This window comes from Chiloscyllium punctatum, chromosome 17, assembly GCF_047496795.1.
Source record: "Chiloscyllium punctatum isolate Juve2018m chromosome 17, sChiPun1.3, whole genome shotgun sequence".
Lineage (NCBI taxonomy): Eukaryota > Metazoa > Chordata > Chondrichthyes > Orectolobiformes > Hemiscylliidae > Chiloscyllium > Chiloscyllium punctatum.
This window is the reverse complement of record NC_092755.1, coordinates 53,401,732-53,420,404: the sequence shown is the minus strand read 5'-3', so window position 1 is coordinate 53,420,404 and position 18,673 is coordinate 53,401,732. Positions and strand designations below refer to the sequence as shown.

The 18,673-nt window shown below is 39.0% G+C and overlaps 1 protein-coding gene across 4 annotated transcripts in view; it reads left to right on the top strand.

Annotated features, from left to right (window-relative positions):
- The window catches only part of LOC140487842 (paxillin-like), a 158,838-nt gene that overhangs the window by 117,907 nt on the left and 22,258 nt on the right, over window positions 1–18,673 (top strand). For 2 of the 4 annotated variants that reach the window (XM_072587147.1, XM_072587146.1), the window contains exons 2-8: window positions 4,810–4,860; window positions 6,355–6,452; window positions 7,708–7,847; window positions 11,063–11,264; window positions 12,853–12,988; window positions 14,121–15,167; window positions 16,085–16,348. In XM_072587147.1, the coding sequence (XP_072443248.1) occupies window positions 7,751–7,847; window positions 11,063–11,264; window positions 12,853–12,988; window positions 14,121–15,167; window positions 16,085–16,348 (1,746 nt within the window). In that variant the 5' untranslated portion in view covers window positions 4,810–4,860; window positions 6,355–6,452; window positions 7,708–7,750. Of the gene's footprint in view, window positions 1–4,809; window positions 4,861–6,354; window positions 6,453–7,707; window positions 7,848–11,062; window positions 11,265–12,852; window positions 12,989–14,120; window positions 15,168–16,084; window positions 16,349–17,276; window positions 17,826–18,673 lie in introns of all 4 variants that reach the window. The other 2 variants (XM_072587145.1, XM_072587149.1) reach the window with 2 other exon arrangements.

Sequence of the window (18,673 nt, the reverse complement as noted above, 5' to 3'; positions counted from 1 at the left end):
TTCTTTCACACACAAAACAAATCTAGCAGGATGCTTGTGAGTGTTGTTATTGCAAACAGTACTTCAGCTTTTCCACAGCACTAGCTGCTTTGCTTTTCAAACAAAACAGTATCTTTGTCTGTCCCTATGTCTCAAAAGATTGCTGACTATTTTCTTTGTGGTACTGTGTAAAGCTTTGGAAGCCGTCACTTATTTCAACAGGTTTTTGTTTGAGATTTTCCCACATGGCAACTGGATGACGGGCCTGTCCCCAAGCAGATCTCTTTATTACTAAGAAAAGCAGAAGTTACTGGAGAAACTCAGCAGCTCTGGCAGCTGTGTAGAGAAAGCAGAGTCAACCTTTCAGGTCCAGTGACCCTTCTTCAAAACTAGTTCAGGGGGGTGGAGTGGAGGAGGGAGGGAGAAAATGGTGGTTGGAAATGGAGAGAATAGCAGTTAGGCAGATAAAGGGATGGATAATGGTGAATTGGGAGAAAAATGAGGACCTGTTTATTATCCTCATTACCCTATCTTCTCAGAATGTAGAGCTTTATAAAATCATGAGGGGCATGGGTATGGTAAATAGACAAGGTCGTTTCTCTGGGGTGGGTGAGTCCAGAACTAAATGGCAGAAGTTTAAGGTGAGTGGAGAAAAATTTAAAAGGGACTTAAGGTGCAACGTTTTCACGCAGAGGGTAGTGCGTGTATGGAATGAGCTGGCAAGGAAGTGATAGAGGCTGGTACAATTACAACATTTAAAAGGCATCTGGATCAGTATATGAAAAGGAAATATTTAGGATATCTGGTTGGCAGGGACGAGTTGGACCAAAAGGGCCTGTTTCCTTGCTGCATATCTCGATGACTCTGTTGTGGTCTGTTTCATCTTAAGTTAAAGAATACATTTTAAGACACGGCCATCTCTTTAAGTCCAAATTTACTGTATACAACTACTGATTTTTATTTATATAAAATAAGCATTTACGCTCCTGTGCTCAGGCATGTCTTCCTTGTCTGCACTTTTCTTTTTTTCCCTTTTCCTCCTATCCCATTTTTTCCCCTCAAACTTGCCTGAAAAAGAGAGTGCTTTGGCAGGAGGAAGCTTCAATGGACTCTGGAGTGGGAGTGGCATTTTCAGAGGTAGCTTGGCAGCAGAGATAGTCAGTTGGCCTGTGAAGCCTGGAGGGGGACTCTTCCTTCCACGTGTAGTAGGTCCCTTACAGTAGTGTGGCATGGGCTGTGAAGCCCGGAGTGGGACACTGTTGTGGTGGCATGGTGTATTACTGGGAAGCCTGGAGTGGGACTTGGGCAGCAGCATGCTGTAGCAACGGAGAAGGAAAAGTTGGACACTCTACGTTTTGGAAAAAACAATTTATTTTCTGTGAAAGGTGCTTATGTGCAAGCAACGCTACACACGTTTCACTTTATTTTACATTCGATGCATGTGACAATAAAGGATATGAGACCTGGTTTTTTTCTTCCAAATCTATCTTTTCTTGATTTGCTACTTCCTCAACCTATTGAGATCAAGTGACTGTTTTTCACATGATCTTGTTCTAAACTCCTGTCTGACATCAAAAGAGAAAATGCTGGAAAATCTAAGCACGTCTGGCAGCATCTGTAAGGAGAGAAAGAGCTGATGTTTCGAGTCTAACTGACCCTTTGTCAGAGCTTTGACAAAGGGTCAGTTAGTCTCGAAACGTCAGCTCTGTTCTCTCCTTACAGATGCTGCCAGACTTGCTGAGATTTTCCAGCATTTTCTCTTTTTTGGTTTCAGATTCCAGCATCCGCAGTAATTTGCTTTTATCCTGTCTGACGACATCTTGAGTGAGCAGATGTCCTCCTAAAATATACATGGTCTTATAAAGATCCACATATGATGTATCAAAGATGTAAAGTAATATAAATAATCTAATGCTGCCATTTAAGTGAACGAATGATTACTCGGTTCGTTTCATACATTTTAAGTAGTAGATACCAGGAGGAATATAAACTGATTTTATATTATAATTGATACCACGAGCAGTTTGTCCCAAGTGTGACAGCAAGTATGGCTATTCTTGGAGATTTTACAAAGCGGGTCGTCTAGACCTTGTGTCAACAGGCATGCAATTGTGCTTGATTATGGAGGGAAAGGGTTGTAGGCAAAATGAATTTTTCATGACTTTCAAAAGTCCAATGATGGTAGAGCAGGCTATTAAAATCTTGTCATAATTTGCCATTGAAATTAGTATTTTACATTGATAAAGAGGAGGTAGTGAATGCTATATGGATTAATTTACAGGAGATACTTATGAAAATACCACATCAGAGACTTGTTTAAATTGAGGCACGTGGCATTAAAAGGAATGTAATTTCATGGATGGAAAGGTGGTTAGGGAGCAGAAAGATAATAGTGAGTGTTGGAAAAGTGAGCCCAATTGAACAGAGACCACACAAGCCAGATCTGGTGAAATTGACAAGCTGTTTATTACCATATGGCTGGAAGAGAAATTGACTAGGCTGATACAGGACTGACAGGCTGTGCAGGTAGGCCAATGGTTCTCTTCCCTGAGCTGAGAATCAAGCCAGTTTTTATAGGAAAACTGTACAATGATAATTAAAAATAGCGAAAATAATTAGATTTTATTGATAATTAAATAATTTAGTAATGGTGATAATCGCAAAGCAGTTATCAGAAGAATGTCCTGAATCTAGATACAATGAAACATCCTGGCAGCATCAATCATTTCTTAACGGAATCAGGAGATTCCAGCTCTCTTCAAGGGTAGGTGAGAATGTCCCTTATTTTGGCAGTAAGGAGTTTCCATTGTTTCTCTCCTGTGAGCGAAGTGTTCTGGTGCCTTGCCGTCTGACCTGTCGTTTGTGTGGCTTGTAAATATATGGCTAGCTGCGAGTGTAAATATACTCTGCATGGGGATGCACCGTTACGCGCGCGTGCGCGTGCAGAAGGAGGTCACATGATGCTCTGTTTCACGCGCCGGAGTGCAAGGAAGTCACGTGGTGCTCCGTTTCGCGGGCAAAACAAGGTCACGTGGGGTCGGACATCCGGGTATGCAAGGAGGTGGAATGGAGTCCGATCAACAGCCAATCAGAAGATAATCCCACCTCAGTGATTGCATGACGTTTTTTATTATATAAAAAGACTGGGTCAGGAACAGAAAGGTGTGGTACTTTCTGAACTGACACACTACATAGTTTGTCAGGGACAGAAAGGTCTAGACCCAGAGCTCTGTATGCTTTATCCACTTACTGCTAAAATTAACTAAAAGTGTGAGACCGAATATCTTCTCCTATTGCTTCATTTAAAGAACACGCAGGACTTGGCTCACACATAGAAGAAAGTAAGTTGGTAGATTGAGCCAAAGACCGACAGGCTTTGGTATCACAGGGATACAAAACTGCCCTTCGGGCTTTGGGACAGCTGTGTTTATCGAGTCCAGGAAGCTTATTGTCAGTTTGCTTTGGAAAGTGTATTCCCTGGTCTGTGAGTGACTATGGTCATGTCCGGTTTACCTTGTCAGCCTGTTGGTCAATGCTGAGGCATTCTGGGTGTCTCTTGTGTGATTTGGACTGGGCTTGAATTTCTGTGTTCTTTGTGTCAATGCTGTGGGTAGGCAGGGTGGCAGATCTTTTCCCACAGTGAGAATATGTACATGGTTTTCAAATTGGTGGAATTTAGATAACAAAATGCCCCACAGCTCTGAGCTATGATATCCTGTTTTTAATTTATGTAAATAATATTATTATTGGGTATCATATTGAAGTTTACTGGTTGTGCCAAATGCGGGGAATTGCAATCTGTGAGGAATATGCAGTACATTTTAAGATGAGTTCAGACATGTTAGTGAACCAGTAAGAGATTAATATACTTGAGAAATCTGAAAAGATACATTTTGAGAAAAAGAACAGTAAGGGGATTTACACTGTAACAATAAGTTTTTAGACGTAGTGGAGGATCAGTGAAATCTCAATGTACATTCATTTATCGTTAAAGGTACAAATGCAGGGGAAGAAAACCATAAAATTCAGGCAGGATCTGTATATTTTACAAAGGGAATTAAATACTAAAGGAAAGAAGTGGTGTTGCATTTTTGCAAGACTTTGAGCAATTCAATGCGAGCATAAGTATTGCAACCATAAAAAAAATTGCAGAAATTTGCTAGTACGCACCAGTAATAAATCAGTTGAAGAACATTTTGAAAAATAAGAGTTTCTGCACTGACGCAAAGAAGTTAAGAGGAACATAGATCCTTTATCTCCGCAAAAAGTTTTGAGTGGGTAAATGGTGAGAGATTGTTTTTTGTCTTGTCAGCAAATCTGTAAAATGAAAAACTGTTAATGCCACAGGAACAAAGAAGCAAGTTAACAGCTATTTCTTTACCACACACTCTGTTTTACTTTCGAGTTCCAAAAGCAAAGTATCCTAATTGATACATGTGAAGTCTATCACCATGTGTAAAGAGAGAATTTTTAGTGCAATATTTTGCAAAACTTAGAAATTAATTCTCTCTCTACAGCAACTGGCAAACCTACTATGTATTTCCACCATTTTTGCTATTGTTTCTGAATCTGAGCACTTACAGATATTTCCCTTCCTCTTATTTATTAGAATGTGAAATAATTTATCATAAGTTATTAAGCTTGAGTTGACAGATGTATTTGAAAGACGTGGGGTAAATATTAAATAGGGATAATCAAAATGAACATAAAATTGAGAACAGTCGGTACATGCTCTTGAAGAGATTGTAGTCAGAGTACCTTCTTTTTGTGCTTAATTTTTATAATTCTGTTTCTGACACATGTATGACATACTTTCTTTTGGTTTTATAGGGTTATCAAGAAGAGGGCTCCCCTTCTACTGGAGTGGCCAACTCTCCCAAGGTATTGTAGTCACTTTGTTAGGCAATGAGATTGCAAGTTATTGATCATTTTGGTTCTTTGCTTCTAATGTATATCCCTAGGTTTTGGCAATTATCTGTGCCTCTCCTTTTCCTTTTTCTCTAAACTGTGCTCAACTATTTTTAAGATCTATATTAATGATTTGCTGAAAGGATTGAATATTATAGCTAAATTTGCTGATGATGCGAAGAGAGATAGGAAAGAAAGTTGTGAAATATATATAAAGAGTCTGCAAGGAAAGGTAAGTAAATAGATACAAAAATAGCAAAGTATAATCTAGGAAGATGAGAGATTGTCCTCTTTGGTAAAAATAGAAAAAATATTTAAATGGAGAGAGACTAAAGAATTCTGGAGGAAAAAGGGACATGGGAGTCCTTGTACATGATCGCAAATGTCAATAGGCAGGTACAGCAAATAATACAAACAGCAAATGGAATATTGGTCTATATTGCAAGAGAGATGAGGTACAAAAGTAGGAAAGCCTTCCACAGCAGTACGTTATCAGACACCGGTGAACCAGGCTGCTGTGTGAAAGTTTGGTTAAATTCCTTAATAAGGGACATACTTGCATTGAGGACAATCCAGTGATGTTTTCAGTAGGCTGATTCCTGGGTTGAAGTGTCTTTCTTCAGAGAAAAGGTTGAGCAGTTTGAACTCATTGGCGTTTAGAAGAATCAGAGTTGATCTCATTGAAACATGTAGGATTCTAAGGGGGCTTCCCACAGGCTGGATGCTCAGTGGATCTTTCTGCTCGTCGAGGAATCTGGAGCTAGAGACTGCAGTTTCAAAATAAGAGGTCTCTCATTGAAGATGGAAATGAGAAGAAATTTCTTCTCCTGAGGTTCGTTAGTGTTTGAAATTCTGTCCTCCAGTGAACAATAGATGCTGGGTATTGAATATATTCAAGCTGAAGTTAGAGAGATTTTTGAGTAACGGGGGAATCAAGGGTTATGAATAATGAACAGTCTTTCAAGAGAAGCTAGTTTGCGTTGAGTCGAGGTATCACCCCATATAGGGGAAAGGTAAGACAAAAAAAAAGTCCAAGCTCCCCGAATAAAGATAGAAACAGTCGATAAGATAAATCAAACAAAGATTCATACCTGTATTACCAGCATTATCCACTATTGTGCAAGTTTGCTTCTTTCCTGTTATTTGGTGAGAAGAGCAACATCCAGGTTAGAGATAAATTAGAGTTTTGTGTAGCAGAGATTCAGTATTTGGAATTCATGTCTCAATTTAGGGATAAAAGGAAACTTGAGTATATAATTAAGGTATGTGAAAACTAGCTGCTACTAATTCTATCTAGGCATAAAATTAAATTGTAGAAAATATTGAAATTGTGTGCAACAGGTATGTTAAATATTCAGTTGAAAAATACCTGTCATTTCCACATTCTGGTATATTAAAACTGTTATTAATTTCATTATTACTGTTCTCATTACTGAATATTTTGAGTTCTCTTTTAAACCACAACAGCAGACCTACCCGCCAAATGTGAAAGGCAACTCTTCTCTCTCACAAGACTCTGTTAGTCCTCCTGCTCCACGTTCCTCTGAGGAAGACCACGTTTACAGGTACCTGACTGAGATACGGCCCTCTCTTAAGTGGAATAGCAGATAAGATTGTGCTTCAATATCAGATTCTTCACCAAGACATAAATTCAGAAAGACTTCTCTCTTAGAAAGGTAGCAGGCATGACTCCTTCCGTAAACAGAACAGCAGACAGGCACTTCCTCTGTAAGCACGCTAACAACATTTTGTTAAGATTGGTACTCTATGACAAATTAATTTCTTTTAAAAAAGACTGTGTGTCAATAAGTGGAATGACCGTGATAAACTGGGACTGCCTTTTTGAATAGAATCACATTGATAGCCAAGGACTGACTGCCACTGTAAACAGAGTGACACTGTCAGCTGACACATTCCCTTTCCAGATAATAAGGTCTCCTAAAATGGAGCTGAGTAGATAATGGATGAGAAGTCAAAGACTTGAGAGATTTAAAGATAGCCTCATAAGTGAATACACTTATCATACCTCTCAGTTAATCCTACCTTGCTCAATTTCTGATGTTAAAAGTAACACACTACATATAAATAAATTTATTGTTTTGGTGACGAGAAGTTAGAATTCTCTTCATGATTGGACATTGCAACAATAGCTTGCATTTGTTTGCACTGTTTATGCAATAAATACGCCAAGTGCTACATAGAGGAGAGATTGATGCTTAGGGAGACAAAGGTACCACTTGATGATCTTTGGAATTTTTTGAAGGAGACGAAAGAGTTAACAGGGATTCAGGGACGAAAGCTCTGAGAAGGCAGAGTCATGATTGTGAAGCAGTTTATCTTTAACAGTGGGCTATGGGATGTATGGAACACCAAAGTCAGACAGATGAAAAAAATGGGTTGAAGGAAATTGTAGAGACAGGATAGGATGACAGATGTGACATGGTTTTTAAACATAATACATCAGCTGATTTATTTATTGTCTATTTGATACTGTAACTTGATACAGGCTTGTAAGTGACAGCTTCACCATTTTGAAATTCTGGATCATTTGCCTCAAAGAATGATACTGCCCTCCTGTGAGTGTCATCTGTAGCTTTTTTGTGACCAATAATTTGAAATCATGCAGGGTTTATGTAGCTGATGAAAATGTGGCACATTTGTTTGATCTGTAATAAGTAATGAGATTAGACCACTCTAAGTTTATTCCCTGCAATATAATCTGATGCCGGTCACAGTACTGGGCAGTATCGGTGGTAAAGTATAACTGCGCCGTTTGAGCTTTCAAATAATAAACACACTCTTTCTTTGTCACGTATGCAGTTTCCCCAACAAGACAAAGTCCTCAGAATCTTCACCAGTTGTCATGACCTCTGCTCTGGGCAGCAACCTCTCAGAACTGGATCGTCTCCTCCTGGAACTGAATGTAGTGCAAAGCAACTCACCCAGCAACTTTGCAACCGGCAAGTATTTTCTATAACATATGTGGATAACTTGACAGTTTTAAGCAGTATTTCAGTTTGGTTTTGTCCTGCTCTTTCAAAAGAATTTTGCATCAGTGCTGAGAATGAGAAAGAAATTTTCCTTAGTTCTGTTCATCTTATTTCTCCCCTCCCACTCTGACCTTCTATTTTACTGTCGATGCCTCAAGGAATCTGGAAAATAATATTAGTCCCATGAAAGTGTTTCATTATCAAGATGGTAATTTGGTAGGAAAATGTGATTCACTTGGAGGTGCAGAATCCTAACTACACTACAGTACCAAGGTGAATGGCAGCATAGTACCTACTGTGAACTTAAAATTCATTCTCTACTGTTTAACATAAGGCTGGGGGATAATTGGGAAAAGATTCTTTTGTGTATGTCATCTAAAGATGGAAAAAGTGTGAAACGGAAAGACCCCTTTTAGAACTGAACAGATGCTATTTTCCCGCTGGTGCATAAATCAGTTGTGAGGTTGTAAATGTATTTGTAAGTATTATTGAGGGATAGTGTACGCTGTTTGCTTTGATGTATAGCTGTCAGTCTATGTTTGCACTTAATCTATATTTATGTACCGCATATTGTCATGTAAAATTCGATCTTATGTAAAAGGCAAAAGTGAGGACTGCAGATGCTGGAAACCAGAGTCCAGATTAGAGTGGTGCTGGAAAAGCACAGCAGATCAGGTATAGATAGCAGATCAGGTATAGGTAGCATTCGAGGAGCAGGAAAGTCGATGTTTCGGCCAAAAGGTTCCGAAACATCGACTTTCTTGCTCCTCGGATGCTGCCTGACCTGCTGTGCTTTTCGAGCACCACTCTGATCTTATGTAAAAGTCAGCCCCTAATTTTTGGCCAAAATATCTTGTAGTTTCCATATATTTCATGTAAACATCAACCCTGCTATAACACATTGTAAACCTCTTACAAAGGAAATTGCATGTTCCCATTAACCCACTTAAACGAAATCGCATTCATTCATTCATACCGGTAACTTTGCTCATCGCTCTTTGTTAACTATATTGTGTCTCTATTCATTCACAATTCTACTTAGCCCACTTGGTTTAATACAGCATGTTTTGATTCATTCATTCATTCATTCATTCAGACCAGTACTAAATCTATCAATATTTATCACACATTGTTCACTATACATCCAAAAGTTGAATACCATTAAAAGGTTAATTATTTTGATTATGTCATTATATCTGAATACAAGTGAGATATATTGGCTACGTATACCTTTAATTCTTTGACAAATTTGTTAATGTTGCTGAGGTTCATTACATACAAGAGTAAATGGGATTGCAATGGAAGAATTTGGCAGGGATGTTCAAGACAGACATTCAGAATTTAATAAATGTTTCATTTTAAATGTGCCGTTATACCAGGCCATGACTATGTTGAACAGTGTGATTTTGCAGGATTTCAATGAATCTTTGAGATGTTAAATTTTCGTACCGGTATGTATAAATAAAATTTACTACCAGTGATTCATTCATATTTCTCTTGCTTTTATCCAGTAATTACCTTTTTGTAATTCATTGTGTTTTTTCTTCTTCGTCCGGGATTAGTTGAGAGATCCAATCAACTCCTGCTAATAACAGTATTTTGAACTGCAGCATGAATTTCAGCTCCTCAAAACTAGTGCCCGTGTAATAATGGACCATATAAATTGAACCTTTAAAAATAGCCCCAAAAATTTGACTTTTACACAAGTATATACAGTAATGTTTGTTAATATAGAGTGTAATACTGATTATTGCTGAAATAAATAAATCTGACACTTCATATGGCTAATCTTGTTCAATTATCCTTTGAGTCCTCTGCGGCCCCTGACTAGATCAGATGACCAAATCCTGGATTTTTCAAAGTTGACTAGTATACAGTGTAAAAATTGCCCCTGGAGAAATGCCTTACTGTTGTTTGAAACATCTCTTAGAGTAGCTGAAATTACCAAGAAATTGTTCAATCAGCAATCTTTTTTATGCTTCATTTTGACATAGTATTGCAGGGCACTAGCCAACTGTGCAATCATCTTTCCCCATATCATTAGATTTTAGAGAAATTGCAATGACTAGTGATTGAATTTTACCTCCTATGGCAGTACACTTCAGTTGTGATTCCAGATCCTTATGGATCTGCTCTATTTGTTTGTTCAAACTTAAAATAACGCTTTCTGATTACCACAGGGCATCCAGTTATGCCAACTTAGGGAGTAAGCAAGGTGCGGCCCAGCACATGTTGATAAGTAGTTGTTTTTGTTAAGGAGAAAGCTGGTTTTACATAATTTGAAACATTTAATCTCTGAATTAAAGATTGTTGCAGAGGGGGAAGGGATAGAATGTTGAGCCCTATTACAGAGTAATGTATGTAATCTAGGTTGGTGCATCAAGGTGTGCTGCTTAATAAATGCAGTGTTTCAAATGAGACATTAAACCAATGCTCCATCCGTTAGCCGAGTTGGCTGTAAATGATTCCCATGTCCTTGTTGATATTTTTCTTTCAGTCAATAACAGTAGAAACAGATTATTTAGTAGTTTATTCATTGAGTTGGAATATGTGGGAAAGCCTGATGTGTGAATTATCTGCTACCTTTACCTACAATAGCAACTGTGATTGAGAGGTGATCCATAAACTATAAAGCATTGTAGGATGTCCTGAAGAACTGAGATGTTATGTAAGTACAAGGTGTTTCATTATCTGAGAGATGAGCAAGATTAAGAGAGGAGAAATTAAAATATTTTAGAGGTTAATGGCTTTGTGGTATTATGGCTAGACCATGAATCTGGGGACCCGGGTTCAAATCCTGCTATGGCAGATGATGAAATATGAGTTCAATAAAAAAAATCTGGAATAAAGACTCTGATGACCATGAAACCAGGCTGATTGTTGGAAAATACATCTGGTGTACTCATGTCCTTTAGGGAAGGAAACTCCATCCTTACCTGGTCTGGGCCTGCAGCACTGTGGTAGACTCTTAACTGACCTCTGGGGACGGGCAATAAATGCTGGCCAAGCTCACATGCCCACATCCCGTGAATCAATTTTTAAAGAAAAATCTTCAGAGGCAGCAACCACGAACCCAACTTAAGAGAACAGTCAGTAAAGTTAGATTCAAAGGTAGCTTTAAATGAAACTTGAGCTTAACAGAATTAAATAAGCTTAATTAAACTTTTTTGATTGTTGCTCTTCAGAGGAATCCAACCGCAGTTCCCATCATGCTCCAGTGACTGGCTCTCAATATACTGGTCAGGAAAATGGAACTCAAGTCGGGAAGAAGGTGCCTCCCCCAACAAAAGAAAAGCCCAAGAGAAATGGTAGTCGAGGAATTGAGGATGTGCGACCCAGTGTGGAAAGCTTATTGGATGAACTGGAGAGCTCAGTTCCCAGTCCAAAGTATGTATATGTAGTTGTCCTTCAGTTAATCAAGCCTTGCTTCTCCTATTCAACTGAAAGATCTGTAGGTGTAATCTTGGCTATCTCTATCGCATTGCTCTTTCTCTTCCTCTCAGATTCTTGCAGACTGCCTGTTTGAAGGGTTTAGGATCTAAGCAATACTCTTGTGGCTTCTATGCTCTGTTTTTCTCTCAAAGTTCATCTCCATGGTAATGTGAATTGTTTGTGCCTTGTATCCCTGTAGAAATTGATTGATTACCTTCAAAACCCCTCTATCTAGGAACTAAATAGAGAATTTAAAGTTTATAAAACCTGGCATTTCTTGCATATCCATACAACACTGGAGCCTGCCTAAAATCAGGACAAATATTCTTTCCATTGCACAAAGCTGTGAACATGTTGCACTGCCTTGCCTGTAAAATAACTTGGGCCCCTCTGTTGCTGTAGCAACCAAGCCACCCAGGCTTCTTGTTAAGTAGGATTTGGAGCAGGTCACATGATCACCTTTGCCACTGCATTTTATCTTAAAATTAAACCAACTGTAAAACATCATCAGCTTATCAACTTCATATTTGTAACACAGTTTCATGAGAACACACAAACAGCTTGTAATCTTAAGGAAGTTCACATTACCTCATGCTCAAGAAATGCTCTGTATTATCCAATTTCTTCTTGAAAATGACTTGGGCTTTCCTGTCTCCAGTTGAGCACACCTGCAGCCTGCACCCCAGCACTTACCCTCTCCATTGTCCAAAGTTATTTGTTCCAATGAACAAGATTTCAGCAGCATCTTCCTCTTCATTCACTCCATTTTGTTTTCTCTTTTATAGTAAACCCCTTAACCCATAATAGTAGCAAAGTATTGGGAACTAGAGATCCAAAATACCAATAGAAAGTGCTGGAGAAACTTAGTAGCTCTGGTAGCATCTGTGCAGAGAAAGTTAGCATTTTGAGTCCAATGTGACTCTACTGAAGGTCCAAAGAAGAGATATATTGAACTCAGCATTAATTTTGTATGTCTCTCTCTCTGGATGCTTCTCAACCTGCTGAATTTGTATTCCCTCAAGTTACTATCATTGCCACATCCACTGACTTTATTTTAAAATCTTCTTGAAAATTGGTGTTTTATACTTCTATTTCTATGCCTACTAATCTGAATTTTCCTTCAATAGCATTCCCTCTTCCCTCTCCAACTCTCGCTTCCTACCTATACTCTGTGACATCCTCTTTCATTATTATTATTATCTTTCAACCTCCTGCTTCACCTCATTTTTCCTTTTGTGCTCCGTCTCATCCTTTCCTGTGTTCCGTCATTAGTTCCATTATTTCGCACTACTTAACCTGCTGACCATTAAGATTTCACAGTTCGTTTTGACTGTCTGCATTTGACATCATAAATAACAGACTAATTCTAAAGAGAATTATTTGTGTACCTGATTGGGAATATATAATTTTTGATTAACATTGAATTGAATCAATGCAGAGTATTTGCCTACAGGCAGTAAAATGGATTTCAACTCCGGCACTACATACTAGTGTGGCGTGTTGTAGTTACGGATGATGCTGACTAGTTTGGTCTCGTTTTCAGTCCTGCAACAGCTGTCTCTCCTGTGGAAGGACCACCCTCTCAGCGTGACACTCCTACTCAACAACAGGCCCGCATTTCTGCATCCTCAGCAACTCGTGAGCTCGATGAGTTGATGGAATCCCTCTCTGTTTTCAATGTGAGTGTAACTGGATTCCTGTCTTCCTGACTCCAGTATCTAAGATGCAAAAGCCAAGCAAAAATGTTTGTTACACAGTACTCTCAGGCCAGCTAGGTATGCTGTTTGAAGTGGTGAAAATGCAGGGAGGTGTAACCTGCAGTAAGCATCTGTTACTTATCAAGGTAGAGGGGATGTGCTCAGTTTAAAAAACATTGTATATTACTTTTGAACTTAAAAAGTAGGTTCAAATACTCTTTCTCAACAGTTTTGGTAGTTATTTAGTGGACTAAAACTTTACTTGGGAAAAAGTGCAGTACTTGGAGGTGTCTCTGTAAATAGTCAAGAATGGGTCATCTCCATCTTGCTGAAGCGGTTGTGTAAGATATGACTGCTTCATTCAAATAATTGTTAACTATAGCATAACTGGAGTTGGTTTAGAGGGTTGTAACTTATTTTTGAGAAGCCTGCAAGTTAGTATTATTGGAAGATATATGTTGGATGAATTTGGAAGAATTTGAATTGATTTATCCTTGAACTATCTACTAATCTAATCTGTAGATTATGACAATAATCATTCAGTACATCATTTTGCATGGAATAATTGTTTTGGATAATAGTATTCCAGGTGGGCTTGTAGGAAAGAGATGGCACCCAGGATTAGAGAAATGGATTGTACGAGATTTATGGAAAATACAGTACCAAAAGGGGCATAAGAAGCAGTGTTGTGGATACAGTATTGTCTTATTCTGTTTTGTGGATGGAGGTGAACCATGGGGAGGACACAGATATATAAAGGTCAGATGTGAGGTATGTAGCCAATATAATTTTCAGAAGGGGCACAAAATATTGGGGGAATAAATGGAATTTGAGACATCAGAAGAATGCAACATATGACATGCTTGATGTGTTGAGGAATAAATGGCGTATAAAATACTGGGGAACCCACTGCAAGGTGAACCATTAGAAGAACAGATGGGACTTTGGGTGTCTTGGAGTTGTCACAGGTTGAGTGTAATGTGATGTCTTTCAGCAGGGGACAGGTAAGGGCAGGAGTGCATCATTAAAATCATCTTCATTCATTTTCTTTATTGTTGTCCAATTTACCTTTTCTTCCCCTGTTCTTTCTGTTGCTCTCCTTTCCTCAATTCAGGCTGGTACTGTAAGTCCTATAAGTGTTGAACCAGAGGAAAAGCAAGAAACCTCAGCTTCAGATGCCCTGCTAGTGTCTGCTGCTGCCCAGCCTGTCATTAAGCCATCAACAGCTAGGGTGTTGATGTCCATGTCTTGCAATTCCCAATTTATGCTCAATAACACAGCTTTGCCCTCACCACTTTCACGAACACCCAGTCCACTAGAGCTGCTGCACATTGATGAGGACCTAAGCACTTTGCACCCATCTGCTTCCACATTACCCAATCCTACCACTTCATTGCTCAACCATCTAGACCTTCAACCATCTGTCTTTTGCTCAGTGAGTTCACCTAATGCAGATGCAGTTTCAGAACCAGGCACTGATGTTTCTCTGTCAGTGATGCCACCCATTTCAGAATCTTCTGAATCTCACAAGACCAGCCTCCGGGATATGAAGATAGTGGAAACTGAGAAAAAACCTGGGAGCCAGATGAATACCGCAGAAGTGAAAGAAAAAGTTAGATCAAGTTCTTCAAATGTTGCTGAAACAGAGAGGCCTGTGTCCAAACTACTGACCTCAAGCAGTGGACAACAGGAGATTGCTCCATCCTTGATTAGTGATTTTGGTGAGATGAATGAAGCTATTGATAAACTGTTGGCCTTGTATCCTGAGGTTGTGTCAGAACAACGTGTGGAGACTAATCAAGAGGTCCTTGAAGCGAAGGTGGTGTCAGTGGAGAGAGCATTGGTGTGTCCAAATACGATGGAACTTTCCACCTTGAATATGGAGGTGACTAGCAAACCACAGTATCAACAAAGTATCGCAGATAGATCCAAACTTGGAGGAAAAGATTCTACAAAGTTACTTAGCATAAACAAGTCGTATGAAAAGTCTGTACTGCAGGCAGCACAGCAGCAACCAAAACAAAGAGAGATGGAACTAGAACGAAGTGGTGTGTATCATTGCTCACCACATCTTCGATCCAATGAGAGTGCACAAGAGAAGCAATTTGATTTACCTCCAGTTCAAATACTGACAGTGGAACGGATTTCTGCTTCTAGTCAGGCAGGCGGAAAGTTTAAATGTGGAATGTTTTACAGAGATTTGTTGCATGAATTTCTGCATGGTCAGAATAGTGTGAGACCACAGACGTTATATTTTTGCAGAACTTAAAGCACTTAACATTGTTCCTATCACAGCCAATGCTAACTTTGTTTTAATGACATTACTAGTATTGGGGTGCTTTGTGGATGTATTAATAAGGTGAGCTTTACTTACCATACTTTCCAAATCGCAAACACTCAAAAACACTAAAGTCAGTCTAATTTTGTGTGTCCCCTCGCTGGGATAGAGCTCTCTGTGCCACCCACATATGTGGGATACAGACAATGGACTATATCTCAAATGTGTGGAAAATCATTTGCATCTCTTTGATCATCCAGTAGGTTTTATACTTGAAGGCTTGCCAGGCAGGTAGTTACCCTGGTATGCAGTGCATTTTACCCTGGTATGCAGTGCATTTAACAAAGAGGACTAGATCTTAGGAGGTATAATGACATCAAAGACCACTTTGTCGGGGGATTTGAGAGATGCATTTGATTCTACACTTAAATTAATCGCAGAACTGGTTTCCATACCAATATTCTATTGAAATTGTGCATATCTTGTCTGGATTCGGTTGAATTGGTTATTATCAAGTCAATTAAACAGGAAATTGGCACACAGACGTGAGGATTTAATTTTGAGCCTTTCTGCCTAGGCCGCTTACAAGGCTAAAGCTTTAATTGTTGTCAAATTTGCACGTCCATTTCTTCAACTTGGTAGGAGTTTGGATCGTTTTGTTACATCAAGGTAAGTGTTGCACGTGGCAACATGTAAAGGCTACACGGTAAATGTACTGAGTATGAGTGCTAAGTTTGAAGAGTGTATCTGTGTAACTTGCAGGATTGTGGTTTCACTGTGCAATGTTCCCTATGGTGCAGATGAAATCTCTTATTGAGAGGACAAAGCATTCTTCAAATGTACACCCGATGAATCGAGAGGAGGTACCACGCCGCAAATTTGGGCCTGTTATATTTAATAAGAACGTGTCTCAGGATAGGCTTATTGAGGAACTGCATGGCAGACTGGGAATCGAAAAGAAGGAGCCCAAGAATAGAAAAGTGGATGACTGGCTTACTGAGGGGTTGGTCATCACTTCAAAACCTGTAAGGAAACATGAGGAGGGAACTCATGTGGTTGAGAAGGTAGTTAGAAGAATGCATGAAAAATTATTACAAAGAAATGCATGAAACCAGGTTTGATGCTTTGAAAAAATTGATAATGTCTTGTGCATGGGCTGCTTAACAATTTGTTGCAATTCTGATTGAGCCGTGAACTCAATAGTTTTCTGTGCATTTGTTTGTACAACCATGTATAGGGTTTTCTGCTTGATCAGCTGCTAGTTTTGTTGTGTATTTAGCTGTAGTTGGATGAGGTGATGGTGTCCATCCAGAGGAAAGTATATAAAGCAACTGAGGCACAGATCAAATGAATGTAATTGCTGTAATTGTAAGTGCTTGGTGTCGGCTGAAGCAACTTTCGGTGATAATTTCCCCAAGCCAAATGTACAAAAAATTGTAGAACATGCTTTTCTGCCTTTGCAGTGTTCTTTGTGGGAGATTTGTAGGTTTGGTTTTAATGTACAGTTTTATTTTTGTCACTGTGATCTAAGTGTAACTCTTAATTCTATGGGTTTTTTTTGTAGCGCTCCTGTGAGCTCAGTTGTTTCTAGTTAATGCTAACCAGGTCGTAAATAGTACAAAAGAATTTAATCAATGTTGCTTGTTTTCAGTAGTGTTTGAAATTTATTTTTTTAACAAACCCATGCCTTGCTCAGTCTTTGATATTTACTATAAGGCTAAGACTAACCTGTGTTTGCAAGTGACATAGCTGAAGGTTCTTTAAGATCTGTTTGCTTAAGAAAATGCTCGTAACTCAGCTCAACATGACTGATATATTGGTAGACATTACTCCAGTTGTATGTTCAGTATTTGTTAAATGCTGCGGAGCTCTGTTTTTCATAAACATGTTGTCAAAAAGCTTGAAGCATGGTGCAAATTGGCTTGAAATGTATGAAATTATCCCTTAATCTACATCTATTTCTTGGTACTAAAGCTGTGTGTTTCTCTCCAGATAATAATCACTCCAGAACCCCCTCCTTCTTCGAAGGGTTCCACTCCATCACCCCACTCTGTTTCACCTTCACCCCCAATCAAACAAGATAAAAGAAAGAGTGAACTTCCGAAAGTTTCTCTGCTGTCTCCTCCCTTTGTACCTTCCCCACCCTTTCCTCCTTTGCCTTCCCCACCCCCTCCCCCTGTGCCATCCTCACTTCCTCCTACTGTACCTTCTCCACCTCCTCTCCCTTTGCCTTCCCGACAATCATCTTCTAACCCATTGACCTCCATCCTCCCAGGATCTCAGCCTGCACCTCAGCAGAATAGTTCATTTGATGAATATCAGAAGCCACCTGTCCTTTCAACATTACCACCTACTCCATTAAGCCCTTTACAGCCCTTTACACAAGAAAGGCATCCACGTTCCTTCTCTCTACCTGTAGTACAGACCACTGCTGTCCAAGTTGAGCCACAATCATCTATACCCACTAGAGCCATGGTGTCAATTGCCTGTCAGACCGATGACAGTAGCAGTGATGGAGACAGTCTGCAATTTCAACCACAGGCATGGAAGTATTTTATCTTTCATGATTACAGATATTTCTTAATATCATTGGATTAATGAAGATTTCTCAAAGGTTCAGCTTCAGTTTAATTTTCTTTCTAATATACTTCATTTACTCTGGAGGTATACAGTTTGATTTCTTTATGTATATAGCTTCAGAAATGTGCTGATGTCTAGAATTATTCTATACATATGAAGTTTATACTATAATTGTAATTAGGCATTAAAACTTTTGATCCATTTTGATGGTGACTTGTCTGTATTATCCTGATTACTATATCTGTGATGGCTGCAGTAGTTAGGATGATGAAGTTTAGAGTGTTCTATCTTTTTAGAAATGTGACTTTGTTACGTTTGGGTGAATCTTTGAGCAGTCTACTCAGTCTGGAAGTTAAGTCATTTAGGAAGTTCAAGACACAGATTTCCAGTTACTATTGGGATGTGGGGATAGTGCAGAAATTGGGATTGAGATAGATGATCAGCCAGAGTGGCAGAGCAGGCTTGAGGGGTTGAACTGCCTACTACTCCTATGATCCCATGTTCCCAGCCAGATCTTGTAGAATTATTAAAATATTACCAATGTTGGCTAGAAAGTGTACAAATGTTGGGGGAAGAGCAAGGCAGTAACTAAAAGGAAAATTGCTTGTTTGACTTCGAAATTACCCACACAATAAACATTGTGTACAGTGTGTTACTACACTTTATAACATTTGATCCCTGTTTATTACTGAGTCAACTAATTTTTTAATTCACATCAATGATTTGCAGTCAGAAGCTAATGTGCAAATTGGCCAAATTTGCAGCTAATACTAAAGGGGCCATAATACTAACAAATGACTCTTAGTATT